A 20788-nucleotide genomic window follows, 5' to 3' on the forward strand; every position below is an offset into this window, starting at 1 on the left:
GCTCACCCCGTCACGGGGATTCGAACCACCGACCTTCTGATTGGCAAGTCCTAGGCTCTGTGGTTTGACCCACAGCGCCACCCGCGTCCCTTGGGGTTGGACTAGATGACCCTTGGAGTCCCTTCCAACTCTACAATTTGATGATTCTGCAATACATAACTGAAGCCACACAGAATATATATGCAAGTGTGGAGGAGACACTTTCAAAATGCAGCAAAAGTGAGGAAGAGAAGAGAAAGGAGGAACTATTTTGGGATGGAAGCACCTTCGGCCAGGGCGGCAGGTTGCTCACCTGTGATACAGGCAATTATTTAGTATTTTTAGGGTTGCTCTTCCTTTGCAGCTGCCTGCCAAATGTGCCAGAGGCATAAACAGAGCTCAATCCAGCTGCCGCCGTCTTTTCTCAGACTGTTCATTCATATTTTCCGCACCCCTCCCTCTGCAGCCTTGTGACTCATTTGCAGGCTGCCTTTCACTTCTAGCTGACGAAATATCTGGAAAGTGACGAGGTTCCATCTGGAGAAGATGAATCAGGGAAAGCCTCTGGAAGAGCTTGAAAATGCAAATACAAAGCAGGGAAAGGGGGGGGGGACTCGGGAAGAGCTTGAAAACAGTGGCAGAAGGGCCACTTGTACACACATAGAGAACGCCCAACGGCAGGGCCCGGCCAAGACCAAGACTCTTTGCTGCCTGAACCAGAAAAGCAGTGGTACTTATTGATCTACTTGCACTGCTAGGCTGGCAGGAGCTGGGACAGAGCAACGGGAGCTCACCCTGTCATGGGGATTCGAACCGCCAACCTACTGATCGGCAACCCCAAGAGGCTCAGTGGTTTAGGCCACAATGCCACCCGTGTCCCAAATAAACAAGCACACAACCACTGATAGGTCGACCCGCCATTGTGAGGCTCAAAGCAATGAAGATGATGGCTCCCCAGCTGTCGCCATTGGCTGTGGGTTTCTTGTGATGTCACAAAAGCTCTTGGCAACTGAGTGGATATAAAGGCAGGCCAAGGGGAAAGGCCTTTTCTATTACCAGCAGGACACACCTGGCAATGGATGTGACATTCAGCATTGCCCAGGCTTCTTCCACTTGGAGGAGGCAAACTGGTGAGTGGAATGAGGCAATCCTCTGGCAGTGGGATGCTAGGGAGCAATAATAAGGCATGTTTGCTTGCTTGAAGGCTGCTGGTATCTGTGATTAGAAGCTGGAGGACATCTCATGATGGACCTCACAGTAGCTTCTGGCACAATGGGACATCGTGACCAGGGCCGTCTTCAGCAGATTCAGCGCCAGGGTGCAAATATCTGCCCAGTGCTTTCAAATTACCATGGATAGTGTTGGGGTGGCCGTGGCTGCGCACTGCCAGCCCCGGGGGGGGGTGCAACTCTCCCCCATGTCGCTGTGGGAGAGCGATCCCTTCAGAGGCTTGGGAGTGAAGTTGTGCCCCTCCCCAGCCTCCTCAGAAGGAGAGCGATCCCCGCAGAGGCTTGGGAGTGAAGTTGCGCCCCTCCCCAGCCTCCTCAGAAGGAGAACGATCCTCGCAGAGGCTTGGGTGTGAAGTGCCCCTCCCAAGCCTCCTTGGGAGGAGAGCGATCCTTGCAGAGGCTTGGAGGGAAGTTGCACGCCTGCCAGCCTTATGGTTGGTGGGGCGCAGCTGAAAGGGGTGCAGGGAAAGGGGAGGCCGTCGGCAAAGCCGCAAAGCTCCCCCACTTTCTGGGTATGGGAAAGACGGCTCTGACCGCTGCCCTGTTGTATTTACATCCCTCCTTTTTCTCCAAGGAACTGAAGGTATATGGTCCTCTCCCACCTCCTGTAATTCCCACAGGTAAGAAAGGTAAAGGACCCTTGGATGGTTAAGTCCAGTCCAAGGCCACTATGGGGTGTGGCGCTCATCTCGTTTCAGGCCGAGGGAGTTGGTATTTGTCCACAGACAGCTTTCCAGGTCATGTGGCCAGCATGACTAAACCACTTCTGGTGCAATGGGACACCATAACAGAAACCAGAGAGCACAGAAATGCCGTTTACCTTCCCGCCACAGTGGTACCTATTTATCTACTTGCACTGTCGTGCTTTTGAACTGCTAGGTTGGCAGGAGCTGGGACAGAGCAATGGGAGCTCACCCTGTCACGGAGATTCGAACCGCCAACCATCTGATCAGCAAGCCCAAGAGCTTCAGTGGTTTAGACCACAGTGGCACAGCAACCCTGGGAAATAAGTTAGGGCTGAGAGGCAGTGACTGGCCCCCAAGGGCACCAAGTGAGCTTCATTACCAAGTGGGGGTTTGAACCTGGTCTCCCAGATCCAAGTCTGACACTTTGACCATTACCCCACACTAGCTTTGCATGTGTGTGTGTGTCTGTCTGTCTGTCTGCAGTGTGTCTGGTGACCATCGGGGCTGGTAGGGCAGAATGCAAGGAGGCCACCAGTAGGTGGCGCCAGAGCTAATGACAGGGAGAGCTAACTCATTCTAGTTTTGTCCCCATCCTCCCTGCTGAATTCCACAAGGGCAACACTGAGACTAAGGAAGAATCATATAGTCCAGGGGTCAGCAACCTTTAAAAAATAAATAAATAGAAATTTCAACACAATAATTTTAACAAAAATACATCATCCACATAGTTCCCCCCTCCATTTCCCCCCTCCCACCCCCACCCGACTTCCCTCAGCTCCTTTCTCTGGTTTCTCAACACATCTTTCTGTCTGCATATTGTAAAATTGTAAAGATCCTCAAATTATCTATCTATATATTACAATAAAGGGTTTGTGAATGTTTATTCAAAACCTGCGAAAGAGTTCAGTTCATTTTGTTGCTTCTTCAAATATTTTGTAAAAGGTTCCCATTCATCTTTAAAATCACAGTTATCCTTGTCACGTAGTTTGTGTGTCAGTTTTGCCAATTCCGCATAGTCCATCAGTTTTTCTTGCCACAGTTCTTTCGTCGGGATTTCCTCATTCTTCCATCCTTGTGCTATTAAGACTCTTGCCGCCGTTGTCGTGTACATAAAAATATTTTTTAATTTCTTTGGCAGTAGGGGTCAGCAACCTTTTTCAGCCGTGGGCCGGTCCATTGTCCCTCAGACCATATGGTGGACCGGACTATCTATCTATCTATCTATCTATCTATCTATCTATCTATCTATCTATTGGGGGGGGGTGAACGAATTCCTATGCCCCACAAATAACCCAGAGATGCATTTTAAATAAAAGCACACGTCCGTGGGCCGGATTGAGAAGGCGATTGGGCCGCATCTGGCCCACGGGCCTTAGGTTGCCTACCCCTGATATAGTCCAACCCCCCCTGATAATTTGCTGCTCACATCGTCACAACACCACATACACCCCGTTGAAACAGGTAGTCTCAAGATCCCAGGCAAATCTTTTTGTTGTTTCTGCCTCCATGGAAATGAGATCACTGCTGTGCATTTTCCACTGGTCTTCAACGCCATGCCTGCAGGTCCGGCTTGAGAAAAGTTCAAATTCCAGACCTGAAAGTGGTGTTAGCAGTGGTGGTGGTCTTCCTCATTGACCACCAAGTTTTACATGGGAGAACCTGCTTGTGACTTTTCCAGGGGAGCTATTGCAAGTGCTGTCACCCCCTCTGCTGGCCAATTTCTAATACTGCAACAACAATTCCAAAGACAGGTCCTGTTGCATTTTGATCAACGTTTTCCTTTTTTAGAGCAAAGATGCTTTGGAGCAGCTCTTCTCTGCACCAAAATAACTTTTTTAAAAGAAAAAGAATGAATGAAGGCAATAGTGTGCTCTCTCTCTCAAAATATTCTCTTCCTAGCAATATTTAGGAAGTATACGGTCTCTTAACTTTGAGGTTCTGTTTTAGCTAGCATGTCTAATAATCCTCGATGGAAACCTTTTCCAAAATTTGTCTTATCCCCTTATAAAGCCATCAGGTCCCCTTAAGGCTGGGGAATCTCTTTCTGATTCAGGGCCACATTCCCATCCTTGCAACCTAAGGAACCCCATGCCCGGGGGGGGGGGGTGGGGGGCAGAGGCAAAATTGGGCAAAGCAATAGATGCACATTTTACCTTTGTACAATAGGCTAGTTTCTACACATGCACCCTCTAGCCTTGAGAGGGAGGAAACCCTTTTTCTACTCCATTTCTGGGGATAATTTTATAAACTTCTATATCATGTGGGATTACTAACTGTCTTCTCACTTCTTCACCCCCCTGGATGGTGGGGCAAGGACTTCTCAATATAAAAGGTCCTTGCTCAAACAAAACCGTTCTGGGCACTCAGGAGTTAACGGCCTCCCCGACTCGGCTGCCTCAAAGTACATTTGTAACTCTATCACCTTTTTGCTTTTTGGCAAAACTTGGAGTTTGACTTTTAGTCAAAGGAAACAAAAAGGTGTCTTTTCTTTTTTCATACTGATTATCCCCTTGCTGTCGTTCAGCATTGTCTGCCTCTGCTACTGTATCCACCCCCTCAGGATTAGGTGACTGTAGGCTCCCCTTTGCTCTGGTAACTATGAAAGTACTCTGCACATGTTCTAAAACGTCCCAACCAATGAGCACAGGGGTGGGAATTTATTTCGAAAGGGCTACCTGCCACTTCCCTGCCCAGTTTTTGAACCTGACATCTATTTCCGCCACCTTTAGGATCTCTGCTTGTTTCGGAATGCCTTTTAATTTTATTAATTTTCCTGGAATAATGGCTTCAGCCCTGATGATCTCCGGGTGGACTATAGTGACTTGGGATCCCGTGTCCTATAACCCGAGATATCTTTTTCCGTGTATCCAGATATACTAGCCAGCATTCTTTAACAAGATAGGCATCAGGGGCGTAGCGTGTAGGCGGTTGCTGGGGCGATTGTCCCGGGTGAATTTTTCGGTGGGGGCAGCAGTGCTGTTCGTGCCGCCCTCCCTGAGCCAGCCCTGTGCCACTTTGTGAGGCTGGGATTGCAAAGCAGACCGGGGAGGGCAGTGTGAGAATGATGCCATGTGTCCTTCTCCTGCAGCCCTTTCTAGGAAGCTCCCGCCTTCAGATTCCTGTCTGTCCTTGTGGCGTTTGCCTCCTAGGTGGGTCATAAGGAAAGGGTTAAATGAGTGTGAAGTGATTGGCCAGTGGGAACCCAAGGGGAGGAGTTAGAGTTGGTGTTGTTTGGAAGTCAGTTGGGAGTTGGAGAAGGAAGAGGGAGGATAAGTCTCTGGGTTGGTCGTGTTGTGTGGTGAGAGAGTGAGAGAAACTGATAGAAGGAGTCAGATAGACAGTTGGGATAATTAGTTAGCAGTTATTAGGAAAGGTATAGGTCAGTAGGGTAGGGTGGCGCTGTGGGTTAAACCTCAGCGCCTAGGACTTGCCGATCGCATGGTCGGCGGTTCGAATCCCCGCGGCAGGGTGCGCTCCTGTCGTTCAGTCCCAGCGCCTGCCAACCTAGCAGTTCAAAAGCACCCCCGGGTGCAAGTAGATAAATAGGTACCGCTTACCAGCGGGAAGGTAAACGGCGTTCCGTGTGCTGCGCTGGCTCGCCAGATGCAGCTTGTCACGCTGGCCACGTGACCCGGAAGTGTCTGCGGACAGCGCTGGCTCCCGGCCTATAGAGTGAGATGAGCGCACAACCCTAGAGTCTGGCAAGACTGGCCCGTACGGGCAGGGGTACCTTTACCTTTACTAGGTCAGTAAAGAAACTAAGATTGAGAAACTGACAAGAAAAATTAACTGAAACTTTAAACTTGTTCATGCTTATAAAAATAAACTTGATTATTTGTTAATGTTAACAACCGTCTGGACTCCGTGTGTACCCGAGAAAAACAAGTTGGTGGCAGCAAGGAGGCAATCACAGTGGTGGCACAGGGATCAATAGACCGTCAAACGTCCGGGGACCCTGTGTGATCACCATAGTCCTTCTTCAACTCATGGAAAGTGATGGAGGCAGCGGAACGGGGTACCCTCATAGCTTCCATGAACAGAGGATGCTGCCTTACTGTGTTCCACCCATCTCCTACACAGCCTGGCTGTCGTTCTCCCGGAGTTGAGCGTGGGTTCTCTCCCAGCCCTCCCTGCAGATGCCAAGGACCGAATTGCTTCTGCCCCTGAAGAGAACTGTAGTTCTGCTCTGTTTTTTGCTGATCAGGCCACATCCAGAGTTGTGTCCAGCTCTGGGAACCACATTTTAAGGAGGACATCAACAAATGTTCTTGAGGAGGTGTGGCATGGCCCAGATGTTTGCCCACCTCTATTTTGTTATTTCAGAGAGATCTGAAGTCTCCAAACAGAGGCAGAGGAAAGCTGTTTTGTAATCAGTGTTTGGTGAAGCAATTTTTTTTACTACAGTAACTGTGTTCTATTTTCAAGGATACTATCCCCTTGGTGTCATTATCTCGGAGTCTATGCAGGAGAAAACATCATCTTAATAACCTTGCCTTGCATTGCATTCCTGAAGGAGATAATAAGCAGAGCCAGGAGCCTAGAGGGCAGCTGGGGGGGGGGGGAGCCACAGAAGCTGCAGATTATAATAAAACGTCTTTTCATTTTGAATGGGCAGTAACTGCCTGCCTGCTTTAATACTGCAACTGGGACTAAGTGAAAGGAATGAATGAATGAATGAATGAATGAATTATATTTGTATGGGCTTTTAGCTATCCTGACTTTGTTACTTCTGGCCTTTCTGATCTATCCTGTTTCATTAACAGGCAAAATAAATATATTGTTGTGGTAAAAGGGGCTACAAAGAAGGGGAACCATATCCACTCTTATTTGTCAAAGCAACACTCTGATGTAGAGCCAGTTCATTTGGTGTTAGCGGCCTTCTCGTCCCTGATAAATTAAAAGCTAGCTATACTGCAGGCCTCCCATGTACTGAGGCAAAAATCTTATCACTAAGGTAGGAAATTGTAATCTCTGGCACTGGATAGTGAGTGGTCTGGAAACCAAGGCCCCATACCTTCTAACATTTCTCCGATGAAAATAGAGACATCCCCTCCAACATTTCTCCAGTGAAAATAGAGATGTCCTAAGGCAAAGCGGGACATTACAGGATCAAATCAGAACCCAGGACGGCTTCCGTAATTCTGAGACTGTCGCTGGAAAACAGGGACACTTGGAGGGTCTGAGGCACATGAGCAACTGCTGAAAAAATGTTTAAATAAATATCCTAACACCATTATCCATTATACAGCTCCCATCACCTCCTTCTCCAGGATAGCTGGAGAAGGTTCAGAAAGGAGCAACCAGAATGAAGTTGAAGTCTGAAGAATACCATTGCAAGCAATTTGATGATCATTGGACTAAGGAATGTTTCAACCTTTAAAATCCATTTTGAAATGCTTTTGTTTTAAAGGGTACACCTGCTTGCCGCCCTGGGCTCCTCGGGTAGGAAGAGCAAGATGTAAATTCAATAAATAATCAGGAACCATCATTACTGCCAGCTGCACAGCAATATGCACACAAGGGTAATCACGGAGCAAAGAAAATTGAGGTAGTACCAAAACTAAAGGTCTTTATTTCTCTTTCTCTTTTTTTAAAAATAAAAAATATATTATTTCAAAACAGGCCTCTGCAACCCACCTTCCCTGGGATTCATGCAGCAGGAACAGCTGTTGACTGAAAAGCATGGCAGTGGTGTGTGTGTGTGTGTGTGTGTGTGTAAACCACTGAGCTGTGCCATTAAGTAAGGGGCCCATTCAGAGTCGATGGCAGCCTTGGGATTGTTTGATGCCATTGGCAAAGATGAGGTGCTCACATAGAACCACCATCTCTAAGGACTTTGGGCATTGCCAAAGAACCACACATTTCTCTGCTGCGGAGGGTCAGCATAAGGCCATCCCAGGTGCAAGTCCTTCTTATCAGCTTTGTAGGAATGGAGGAGAAATTTGGTTCGGTTCACACGTAAACGTGAATCTATGCAATTCACACTTTGTGAACTGAGAGACACAGCCGTCCTTCAAAATTTGCACTTCTCTGAATTTTGCAAATCTGTTCTTTCGGTCAAGCAGTGTGTGCAAAGAATCGTACACAGGTAAAGTTTTCATAGAAATGCATATGCTGGTGAAAATAGCAAACCCCAAATGCACCGTGTTTGGCAAAATATGCTTTGCATGCAAAAATGTGTGATGCAGGAGAAATTTTGTAGAAAAACTAAAAAAAGACATGAATATTATTAAGGATTGAATACTTACCCAGTAGCTGGTAAGACTGGATGTGTGTGTGTGTGTTACAATTAAGTTTAGTTGACTAGTTATATTTTGCTATACATCAATGAAAAACAATGAAAATATTTTTTTTAAAAACAAAAATGTGTACATGAGAATTTGCACTAAAATGCTGGTGCATTTTCACAAGGACTTCTTAAAAGATATATAATTGCAAACTGATGTGGAAATGTGGACAACTGAACCTAAGATGGGGAAAAATGAGAATGAGAGAACTGCATCACAAGATTGTGAATTTGAAAGGACGGCTGTGTTTTAAGTCTGCATCTTGTTTCGTTGCTACTAGGAAAGTTCATCTTTAAATGCAAGTGGAATCGACCCCACATCCCTAGGCTAGTTTGACATTACTGGTTCCCTAACTTCCAAAAGAAACTACGTGCAATTTGGCTGCATCTATAGTGTAACTCCAAGAAGGACCATTGCTGCTTTTCCCTCTCTCTTCGACATATGTCCTCGGCTTCTGCACCATCCCTAGTCAAGAATCCCAGAGGCTGTCTCAAATCCTCCCCAGACAGCTTGCATCTTGTCTTTTTTTATAGCGTTCCAGTGTCCACCTCAAGTGACTCTTAAAAACACGTCCTCTCAGTGTTCTCTGCACTGAGAATATTGGGGGAGTCTATAAAACAGCCTCTCCGAGTCGTAGAAGGGAGGCGAGTCCCGTGCTTCCGGGGTTCAGCAGGAACGGGTAGGTGGATAAATCTCTCAGGTCGACAGCCACATATTCGAGGAGAAGGAAGAGGAGGCGGGGCATGTGCTTGGTGAGTGGATCCTGCAAGAAGTTAAGAAAGAAATATATGAGGAAGAAAGGGGGGGGCAGCGGCAAAGCAAGCTGATTGGGCACCCGGGGCGGTGTGTATGCTCTGTGCCCCGGGTCAGGCCAGCTGCCCACGGGGCGGGGTGAGCCAGGGCAGGACGCTCCGCGGGGCCTCCAAGGAGTCTGCCTGCCTCCTCCCACTCAGCTGTCCTACAGCTGAGGGAGAGGCAGCAGGCGGACCGTTTGGGGCAGCACAGAGCCTGTGGGCGCCCAAGCCACCACGTCACTCCCAGGAGAGACGCGTAGCTCAGGCACGCTGCAGGCCCTGCAGTGAATGCCGCCCGACATTTTGTCACTCCCCTCAGTGGTGTTTTTTTTAAAAAAATTATTTAATAATTTTTTCAATACAAACAACAATCGCAAAAGACACAACAAAAACCATAATAACACTAATACAGTGGTACCTCGGGTTAAGTACTTAATTCGTTCTGGAGGTCCATTCTTAACCTGAAACTGTTCTTAACCTGAAGCACCACTAATGGGGCCTCCTACTGCTGCCGCACCGCCGGAGCACAATTTCTGTTCTCATCCTGAAGCAAAGTTCTTAACCTGAAGCACTATTTTTGGGTTAGTGGAGTCTGTAACCTGAAGCGTATGTAACCTGAAGCATATGTAACCCGAGGTACCACTGTAACAAGATTTGACAATTCAGATTTCAATACACTGATATACCTATGACTACACCCTTGGACTGCAAGAAGATCAAACCTATCCATTCTTAAGGAAATCAGCCCTGAGTGCTCACTGGAAGGACAGATCCTGAAGCTGAGGCTCCAATACTTTGGCCATCTCATGAGAAGAGAAGACTCCCTGGAAAAGACCCTGATGTTGGGAAAGATGGAGGGCACAAGGAGAAGGGGACGACAGAGGACGAGAAGGTTGGACAGTGTTCTCGAAGCTACCAGCATGAGTCTGACCAAACTGTGGGAGGCAGTGGAAGACAGGAGTGCCTGGCGTGCTCTGGTCCATGGGGTCACGAAGAGTCGGACACGACTAAACAACAACAATTTACATTTTTTTGGCATCTCAAGAGAGAAGTTGCTTAAAAAAAACAACAACTAAAATCTTCTGGGCATTTCTCGATGGGGCATAGCAGGAGCCCTGCCGGATCGGAGCAAAGGACCGCTTCGTCCGACATCCTGTTTCCGACAGGAAGTGGTCAGATGGCAGGACAGAAGAAGGATGCCTAGAGTGTTGACGACTAAACAACAACACCTTTTTAAACAATATTTTCCCACCTTTCTCTCCTCCCCCTACTTCCCACCACTATCCGCCTTATCGCTTAAATATTCCTTCCCGATTTCTTCATATTTATCCATTCTTCATTTGCGTCGACATGCAATTCATTCGTATGTAGCTAATCTCTCCGTATTATCAATCCATGTGCTCAATAGAATCTTTTTGCGGCTCTTACAATTCATCAAAGCTTCTGTGGTGACACCCGAGGCGGCCTGCCCCCCCACCTCACTGCCCTTCCTCCGCCCGGGGGGGGGGGGAACCAAAAAATATACCAATCTTGGATGCCTATGCAATGTGCTCTCTGTGGGGGCTTCTCATGCACTTGATCCAGAACCTGCAGTGAGCGTGGAATATTGCAGCACGATTGCTGGCAGGATGAGGCCTTGTCAGCATGTAACACCTGTGCTCAGAGCTCTCCACTGGTTGCTGATTTGCTACCGGGCTGAGTTCAAGGTGTTGTTACTATTAGTATATAAAGCCCTTAGCAACTTGGGACCAGTTTCCTTGGGAGATTGCCTCACACCCCCCCCCCCCATCTATGTCCACTTGACTGCTTCAACATGCAGAACTGGCACTGTTATGGGTGCCACACAATACCCATTGCGTACGAAATCCATCTTTTAGTGTGGCTGCACCTACGCGTTGGAACTCCCTGCCTGTGGAAAGCAGGCAGGCACTTTCACTGTACTCTTTTCAGCAGCTGCTGAAAACATTTTTATTTAGATAAGCCTACTAGGTATGTAGGGATGCTGGTGGCGCTGTGGGTTAAACCACAGAGCCTAGGACTTGCCGATCAGAAGGTCGGCGGTTCGAATCCCCGCGATGGGGTGAGCTCCCGTTGCTCGGCCCCAGCTCCTGCCAACCTAGCAGTTCAAAAGCACAAAGTGCAAGTAGATAAATAGGTACCGCTCCGGCAGGAAGGTAAACGGCGTTTCCATGCACTGCTCTGGTTCGCCAGCAGCGGCTTAGTCATGTTGGCCACATGACCCAGAAGCTGTACGCCGGCTCGCTCAGCCAATAGAGCAAGATGAGCGCCGCAACCCCAGAGTCGGCCACGACTGGACCTAATGGTCAGGGGTCCCTTTACCTTTACCTTTACTAGATATGTAGAATGTTGATGCGCGTTTTAGTCTGTTTTTAGTTTATTGCTGATTCTACCTTTTTTGATGTTTTATATTCTTGTTTTTAACATTTTTTAAACTGATAATTTCATTCTTCTTTGCTTTTTATGCTCTGATGGTTTTTGTTTTTTTAAGAAAACAGTCGTGGTGTACCCATTTTATGAAATAAATAAATAAATATGGTTGGCGGGGGCAGGACTAGATGATGCTCCCACTCAACAATTCTATGATTTTCCCAAGGTAAAATACTTGGGTCCTAAGTTGTTCAGGTCCTTATAAATTAATATGACAATTTATGATGATTGTAATGGTGTGTTGTTCGATGTTGGTTTTATCTGTGAAATGGACGTCATGTGACCACATGCTTGATGGGTGAGGTTTTTGCATTTGGGACAAAATGATTGAACAGGATGTTTAGATGAGGACAGAAGAAGCTTAATTTGGACTAAGTCGTGTTGAATTCAGTGGGATTTACTGCCAAGCAGACATGCATAGGTTTGCGCACTCAGTCACCGCCTCATTTTATACTGTTTTTCATAGCCACTTACAATTTCATTGAACAACCTTTTCCTTCCCGTGTAAGTCGCACATGACGGCATCTTCTTTTTCCTAAGATTTCCCCCACGCCAAAATAAAATAAATAAAATGAGAGACATGTTGGTTCATCCCAGCATCGCATCCCCAAAATTTCCTCTTTTTCACCGGGAGCAAAATGAAAGCCTTCCCCCCTCAAAAAATCTTGAGGGGTGGAAGGAAAGAAAGAACTTTATATGAATGGCTACAGGCTCCCTAGCTCTTTGAATTAAAGGAAAATAAATAAATAAACCTCACCCTGTCATGATGAGCCACATTCACACCGTCTGTTTAAAGCACTATGATGCCCCTTGAAGCAGTCATGGCTTCCTCCCAAAGAATTCTGGGAGTTTTTAAGGGTGCTGAGAGTTGTTAGGAGCCTCCTGTTCTCCTCCCAGAAGTTCAATTCTCAGAGTGATTTAACAGTCAACCCCTCTTCCCAGGGAACTCTGGGAATTATATCTCTGTGAGGGGAATGGGGTCTTCTAACAATTATCACACCCTTTAAAAAAAACTACAGCTCCCAGAATGCTTTGGGGGAAGCCCTGACTGTCTAAAGTGGTATTGCAATGCTTTAAATGCATGTGACCCAAGTCAGAGCTGGCTGAAAACATTTTGCCGCCTGAGACAAAGGACAAGGTGATGCGCCTTCCTCATTCCGGCTACAGAAGCCGACCGGTCTTGCACTCGAATCTTACGTAAGCGCTGGTGTTGGGGTAGACGCCCACACCACACCCGAGGGCAGCTAGAGTGAGTGCAGGGCATAACGTGAAGCCCCCAATTCTGCCTTCCAACATCTCGCTGCCACCCCTCAGCAACTAAGGCTGCCACCACACGCCACCTAACAGTAGAGCTGGCCTTGGGTCAACATATCGTGGCATGGCTGCTGTTGCTTCTTGAGCATTACGGCCAAAAAAGGATTGGAATCTAAACCACCCTCTTCCAAGCCCAAACCGTTAACCACGGCGAGCAGCAGACGCGGCCCAGATTTATGGCGTGTTGCGGCCCTTCTGGAGAGGAGGAAGAACGTGATGGCTACTCACAGGTTTGATGGAATCCTGTTCTGCATACTTGAACTTCTTCTGCTTGTAGTAGTCCCGGTTGGATAGGAAGTTGAGCAGAAGGAGATCACAAAGTACAGAGGCCTGCAGAAGACAAAACAGGACTTCCAGTGTTGTTGACATGTGATTTGGGTGGCTATAGATGGACCTGAGGGACGATGCCCTCCTGCCATTCCCACAGACACTCTCACTTTCCTTATTTACAAGGTAATGAAGTCTCTGTTTTCTGCCATGTGCTCCTTCTAAAGCTAGTTTTGTCTCCCATTATAATCTTTCACAGAAAAATTGAGTCTCTGGAAGCTAAATCTCTGAAAGGGCGGTGAATGTCAGTGTACTCACACGGGTAGAAAAAATCAGCACATGGACTCCGACTAACATTGGGAATAACTTTCTTAAAAGCTGTTCAACAGTGGAATGGACCAGACCCTTCAAGTGCTCCTCTTTTCCAGGGACATTACAGGATTCACAGAAGCTGTCCTGGTTTCTGATTTGATCCCGGAATATCCCGCTTTCCTTAGTGTATTTTTTGTCTTTGTGGAAGCCGCCCAGAGTGGTTGGGGAAACCCAGCCAGATGGGCGGGGTACAAATAATAAATTATTATTATTATTATTATTATTATTATTATTATTATCATTATTATTAGGATGTCCCTATTTTCATTGGAGAGACGTTGGAGGGTATAATGGACTCCCTTAGAAGCTGGTGGACTCTCCTTTGTTGGAGGTTTTTAAGCAGAGGCTTGATGACATCTCCCAAAGACTTCTGGGAACTGTAGTTTGTTAAGGGTGCTGTGAGGCTCCTATGCCCCTCACAGAGCTTCAGTTCCCAAAGTGGTTGAACAATCAGTCCCTCTTTCCAGGGATCTTTGTGAGGGGAACATGGGGTCTCCTAACAACTCTCAGCACCCTTAACTCCAGGATGCCATGACCATCAGAAGTGGCACCAGAGTATTTTAAATGGATGGTGTGAATGTGGCCTGAGAAAACCACACACAGTCTTCCCAACAATGGTGAGATGGGTTGCATGTTGCATTTAAACTATAGCCATTGAATCCAAATTGGCTTCTATGCCAATAATTTGGCATGCAGATCTCTGGCAAATCTGTGTCTTCTTCTGTCCTCTCTTTATGTTGATGCATTAAGTGACAACAACCCCCGAGGTTGTAAATGCCTGCAGATTTTTTTGGAGTTTCACCTGTTTCATAGCCAGAATAGAGCTTAATTCGTTCTTAACCTGAAACTGTTCTTAACCTGAAGCACCACTTTAGCTAATGGGGCCTCCTGCTGCCGCTGTACGATTTCTAGTCCCATCCTGAGGTAAAGTTCTTAACCCGAGGTACTATTTCTGGGTTAGCGGAGTCTGTAACCTGAAGCATCTGTAACCCGAGGTACCACTGTACTTCCTTACACAGCACATAGTGAAACTGGGGAACTCCCTGCCACAGGAGGCAGTGATGGCGACCAACTTGGATGGCTCTACAAGAGAATTAGATTAATGGAGAAAAGGACCGTCAGTGGCTACTAGCCATGGTGGCTGTGTTCTGTCTGCTGTTGGAGGTGCTGTTGTTGATTCTGAATTCCAGTGGCTGGGCGTTACAAGTGAGGAGAGTGCTCTTGCACCCGGGTCCTGCTTCAGAGTTTGCCACAGCCATCTGGTTGGCCACAGTGAGACTAGACAGACCCTCTAGGGCCTGATCTAGCAGCCAGACTCCTCCGGGGTTCTTCATAACAGCACTTACCACTCCAAAGATGCCAATCCCGGAGCCTATGGTTGTCATCGTTGGAATAATGTCAAATTTTCCTGCCTGGATAGGAACAGAGATGGCAAGGGGAGAACTGTTAGTGTCCTTTATGGCCACCAAAGAAAGCAAGTGAGCTTTGATTGGTTAATTCTGCACAACTGTGGGTGATTAAAGCTGCAGGAAGGGGTGTGGCCTGGGGATGCCCCACCCCCTGATATGCATCTTGCTTGGGAATAAATTCCATCTAACCCAACAGGAGTTTCACAATATGGAGTGCATGATCTGCACCCAATGCAGGTAAACCTTCTGCTTGAGCTATCTACCTGGGACTGAGAGGCACTGAGGTATAGTGGTTAGAGGAGTAGTGAGGAACCTTCATCCCTCCAGATGTTGCTGAACTCCCAGCTTCCATCATCCTGCCTGGGGCTGATGGGAGTTGGACTCCAGTTAACACCTGGAGGGCCACAGGTTCCCTTCTTTGGGTTAGAGCAACTGACAAGGAGACCCGAGTTCAAATCCTCACTCAACCAAGAAGTTTGGGCTCATCATACTTGCTCCTGGTGTCACCTACCTCACAAGGTTGTTGTGAGGATGAGATGGGGGTGGAGAACCATGTATACTGCCCTGAACGCCTTTAAGAAAAGCTGGGATAGATGAGGGGGTGAGGGTTGGTCCAACCAGGGACACAGCTAGGGTGGCCAGGTCAGGAGCATCCCAGACCCTGAGATTTCAAGGTCCAAACCTGAGACATAGGGATGGCCCCATGTAATGTCATGGGGCAGGCCCTGGAGATGGAGGTTAATTGGGAGAGGGGAGCAGAGGAAGGCAACCCACCGACCCAGATAGTCTAGGCTATAATTTGCAGCCAGCAAGCTGCATGCACATTCTTCTCAATATTTTTATTATTATTGAAGGCGCTCTCGCCCACCTCGAGATTCAAGCCCTACCTGGAGATTTATTGTTCTGCCCAGACACTGAGGTCCAGCGCTGAGGGCCTTCTGGCGGTTCCCTCACTGCGAGAAGCCAAGTTACAGGGAACCAGGCAGAGGGCCTTCTCGGTAGTGGCACCTGCCCTGTGGAACGCCCTCCCACCAGATGTCAAAGAGAACAACAACTACCAGACTTTTAGAAGACATCTGAAGGCAGCCCTGTTTAGGGAAGCTTTTAATGTTTGATGCATTACTGTATTTTAATATTTTGTTGGGGGCCGCCCAGGGTGGCTGGGGAAGCCCAGCCAGATGGGCCGGGTATAAATAATAAATTATTATTATTATTATTATTATTATTATTATTATTATTATTATCCCTGCCACCTGGAGGGAGCCAGGCAAATCTAGATATTTCAGGAGGTCTGGCAACCCTACCCGCAGCTGCATTTGACTGACGTTGCCCAGCCTACTTGGAAGGAAGGCTCCACTCACAACAATCGAGGCCACAAGGAGAAAACACCAACCGTTTTTCAAAGCGAGCCTTACCTTCCCGTTCACCAGAATGTCAAATCGGATGCCAAACACCTTGTACAGGGTTCTTAGGTCTCTTCCATTTTCTCTGTAATATTTGGCGTACCTTTCAAAGCAAAAAGAGGCAATTTGTATGCATGAAAACGAACAAGGGTTCCTGGAACTGGAATCCTCAGGGTCTCTCTCTGTCTGGCCCTCAAGGCTCTCCTCAGGCCACCCTCCTCACAGCAGTGCTCTCCCCATGTATGATGCCAGCAGCTGGCATTTATTTGTGAGTGGCATATTGGTTAGAGTGACGGACTAGGACCTGGGAGAGACTAGGGTTCAAATTCCCCCACCCAGCCACGGATGTGACCTTGAGGACCAGTCCTTGCCTCTCTCAGGCTGACCTACCTCACAGGGTTGTTGTGAGGAAAAAATGGAGAGGGAGAAGAGCTGAGCGTGCCACGTTGAGCTCCTTGGAAGCAAAGGTGGGGATACAAATGGAATAAATAAATAAGGGAGGGGGGGAGAGACGGACAGACGGGACAGAACAACCCCAAAAGGCTACCGTACCTGAAGTTGAACCCTGGAGAGAGGTTGTTGTCGTCATTGTAAAGCCCATGGAACCGGTAAACGGGCACACAGTGCCTCACAGGCCAGTCGAGGTCACAGTCCCAGGAGATGGTGATGCCAACGACGCCCCCCTGCCCAGGGGAACAAGAGGGCATCCTAAAATTTTTGGGGGGCCTAAGAGAGTGGGGCCCTAAGCTATAGCTTGTTTAGCTTATAAGTAAATCCGGCACGGCCTGCAAAACTGGTTTGCGTCTGAAGGAGTTGGAGCCATCCATGCCTACTTAGCACCCTACCCACATTGACTCAGCACCTACTTGTCAACCCATTTCCCCTTGCCCAGACTGGCCAGGAAGAAGTCCTCACCTTAAGGGCGAGAACGGAAAACTTCTGCCCGGATTCCTCCACCACGTACCCCAGCTCAAACACAGGACACAGGGGGTCCCTGTCTTTGTGGTAGGTGCAGTTCCTGAGGTAGCTCTTGGTGACTCGCTCCACAAGGTTACGTCTGCAGAAGAGGAAGAAACAAACCCGGTCATCTCTGTTTGCGGATGGCTCACTAAATGAGGGTTGTTAACTGGGCTGCCAGCTGCCTTGAGCAACATGCCGTGAGCGGAAAAGGCAGGGTAGGTTCAAGACAGGACCCCACCTGGAGTCCTGTGTCCAGCTTCATTATACAGCTTCCAGAGTGAAATATACTCGGAGTCGAGTGTGGATTTCACGCTCTTTATTCAGCTCATAGTAGTGAGGAGGAATGGAAGTTCCCCCGAAATGTCTGCTTTATATACATTATTTACACAATGGGCCCCACGTGATTGGCTAATTCCAGGATTCTCCTGTAGGCCAATCAGGTTGTGGATTCACTTCCAGCTGGAGTTGGATTGGGTGGCTCCTGTGGCCCAATCAGACTGCTGCATTCTGGATCCTATTGTTCTAGGACCAATCAGACTGCTGCATTCTGAATCCTATTGTTCTAGGACCAATCAGACTGCTGCATTCTGAATCCAATTTGGATCCTATTCAACTCAGTACATAACACAGAGGATGCTGAAGACCCACCTCTTTGCCCCGGCTTGAGCTGTACGATTTTAGGACCTACTTTATTTTTATGATTCTAACTTTTAAAAAAATTAAATAATTCTTATTAGTTTTCCATCACAATAATCCAATAAAAGCCTCATTAGAACAATGCCAAATTATAATACCATTAATAATGCCAATCATTCCAAAACCAAATTATACAATTTAGGTGCTCCCCCTCCCCCCGTGTACTAGAATTGATGGTTTGATGATGATTTACTATATTTCTGCATTCCAATCTTATGAATTTCCATTACACTCCAGTCAGAATAACAAACCCTTATACGATTCTAACTTCTTTTAAACTGTTTTTAATTTTATAAGTCGCCCTGGAGGGGCAGGTAATATAAGAACAACAACACCACCACCACCACCACCACCACCACCACAACAACAACAACATTACCGTATAGCATGAGGACTGTCCCACACGATCTCATGGATCCTGGGCTTACCTGGCGACTTTGAACTTGGGGAAGGTGATACTGTTCTTGATAAACAAGGTGAAGTTTTCAGCCGCCAGAAGCAGAGGGGGGCTGTAAGACAAAAGAAGGATTAGTGCCTATGTGTCAAAATGCCTGTGTCCAAAGGAGGTGGGGATACCCTTCCACCTTACTTGTTTACAAAATTATATGCCACTATTAATAAAAACAATCCAGAGCCATTAGCAACAATTAAAACCATATACAAACACAAACACACATAAAAAATGCACACACAAAACCCTCCCAGTTCATGCTGTGTTGAGGATCCCAGGAATAGGCAATCATTGATTAGATGGACCCAATGGTCTAAGAGACAACATCCTACATTCTTCTGATTTTATGAGGACTAGTGTCGCTTGGATGAGAAAGCAGAGACTTACTTAGGAACTTTGTCATCGATCTCCACCGGACACCACCCAAAGATCTCGCAGGTTTTCTCTGTGTGGCTAAAATTCACACACTTCCCAGTCATGATACCTGCAGGAAATGGAAAACACAGTCCGGTTAGTAAAAGATCACCTAAGAGACCAGCATGAGCTATTTGCAGTCTTTGGATAAAGCTCTACTACACTCTAACCCAGGCATAGGCAAACTTGGCCCTCCAGATGTTTTGAGACTACAGTTCCCATCATTCCTGACCACTGGTCCTGTTAGCTAGGGATGGTGGGAGTTGTAGTCCCAAAACATCTGGAGGGCCAAGTTTGCCCATGCCTCCTCTAACCCATGATTTCCTCCAGCAGTTTGTAAACCTGTGAAGGGAAACTTCTGCGTTTAATCTATGCACTTCACCTTGAAAGCTTTAGACCAGGGATGGGGAACTTATGGGTCTCCAGAGGTTGAAGAACTATAACTCCCATCCTCCTCCCTGACATATTGCCACACTAGCCAGGGCTGATGGCAGTCAAATCAACACAGAAGTTTATAACATTATGCATGGCATGGAGAGAGTGGATAGAGAAAAGCTTTTTGCCCTCTCTTTTGCAGCCCTGCCCTGATTTCATGCAAATCTGGGATGGTGATGTTAATCCTCCAATGCAGGCTGTGTGACGACAGCCTTACGTTTTTATATATATAGGAAGATATATAATGAGTCACAGGGTGAACGCAACAAGGGCTTATTGCCTGCACGGTTTCCTTCTCACCTTGGCCCTGACGAAGGAACTTTCCGGCAGTGCATTCGCTGTCTCGGTCACATTTCCCTGCTTCGGGATGCTGAGATAAGGGCAGAAAAAACGTGTCTCACTCAACAACCAGGATGTAAATTTACATCACATCTCTTTTGTATTCTTACATCAGGTACATCATTGCTGGGGACTCTGTGGCCCTCCAGACGCTGCTGGACTAAAACTCCGACCACCCCTGATTGTTGGGATGGGAAGAATCAAACTAGTGATGGAGGAGCACAAGTCAGGCTGCATGGTTGGAAGGTTTGCTGAGGAAGTGAGTCTCACTTCACTGGGGGTTACAGGATGGAAGCAGCAAGACTTGGGAGATGGTGTGTGTTGGTGGAGGGGCAGGTTCCTGATGGCGGATGACCTTGTGTGGTATGGAAAGGAGGACAAGAAACAAAGTTTTATGGCATTGTCTGCATCAGCTTGATGCATCCCTGAAAATAGCACAAGGACTCTCATCCCGTTACTTGTTTTGCTTTGTTCCTGATTAGTGCTCTGCTTCTTGGTTGTTTGCCAGGAAAGCACTTCATTAAAGCACTTCAATTAATTTGTACAAACGTCTTGCGACATCCCTCATCCTGGCCACTTTACAGACCTTTCACCCTTCCTAGTCGGGACCTTTTGGAACTCCCCCCTATTAACATTTCTGCTCGTTTCTTTTCAGGGTTGGGGCTCTCCCCTTCTTGCACAATTGCTGCTACTTCCCACTGGGGCAAGAACACTCCCTTCTGAATCATCTGCGTTCGCCGCAGAAAGCTTTGCAATATCAGTGACCTCTGATTACATTAAATTCCTGGGCTTTGCAGAGGGAGGGAGGTGGGAGACAGAATCTGTTACTCTTCAGTCCAGTGCTAGCCTTAAACTCGCAGAGCTTCTGCTCCTGCCTGTTAGTTTTTGCCAACTTTCCCCCATTTGAAACTCTTCTCTACAGTGGTACCTCGCGTTAAGAACTTAATTCGTTCTGGAGGTCTGTTCTTAACCTGAAACTGTTCTTAACCTGAAGCACCACTTTAGCTAATGGGGTCTCCTGCTGCCGCTGCGCTGCTGCTGCACGATTTCTGTTCTCATCCTGAAGCAAAGTTCTTAACCCGAGGTAATATTTCTGGGTTAGCGGAGTCTGTAACCTGAAGCTTATGTAACCTGAAGCATCTTTAACCCGAGGTACCACTGCATTTAATTTGGGCTTTCGTGGTAAAATAAGAAGGCAGTTGACAGGGTGTCCTCTTGAATGTTTTAGCCAGATGATGGAATGTTATTATCGTGGTGGCCTGCTTGTATCTTTAGGAGAAAGTCACCCTTCTCCATCCTGGTTCG

At 47.3% G+C, this 20788-nt stretch overlaps 1 protein-coding gene and 1 long non-coding RNA gene across 2 annotated transcripts in view; one reads left to right on the top strand and one right to left on the bottom strand.

Annotated features, from left to right (window-relative positions):
* Positions 1–1040: 1040 nt before the first annotated feature.
* LOC308464157 lies at positions 1041–20732 on the top strand. The gene is made up of 3 exons (XR_013979900.1): positions 1041–1109; positions 7305–7442; positions 19599–20732. It is a non-coding gene; the product is annotated as an uncharacterized lncRNA (long non-coding RNA).
* The window catches only part of P2RX1 (purinergic receptor P2X 1), a 28768-nt gene continuing 15417 nt past the window's right edge, over positions 7438–20788 (bottom strand). Inside the window, exons 4-13 of the mRNA XM_080983156.1 lie at positions 19445–19514; positions 18683–18779; positions 18273–18353; positions 17104–17245; positions 16741–16871; positions 16201–16291; positions 14723–14788; positions 12966–13067; positions 11898–11958; positions 7438–8944 (exon numbers count right to left, since the gene is read on the bottom strand). Coding sequence (XP_080839282.1) covers positions 11902–11958; positions 12966–13067; positions 14723–14788; positions 16201–16291; positions 16741–16871; positions 17104–17245; positions 18273–18353; positions 18683–18779; positions 19445–19514 — 837 coding nt within the window. The 3' untranslated portion in view covers positions 7438–8944; positions 11898–11901. The remainder of the gene's footprint in view (positions 8945–11897; positions 11959–12965; positions 13068–14722; positions 14789–16200; positions 16292–16740; positions 16872–17103; positions 17246–18272; positions 18354–18682; positions 18780–19444; positions 19515–20788) is intronic.

The sequence above is a fragment of the Podarcis pityusensis genome (assembly GCF_964106645.2).
Source record: "Podarcis pityusensis genome assembly, chromosome: 15".
Lineage (NCBI taxonomy): Eukaryota > Metazoa > Chordata > Lepidosauria > Squamata > Lacertidae > Podarcis > Podarcis pityusensis.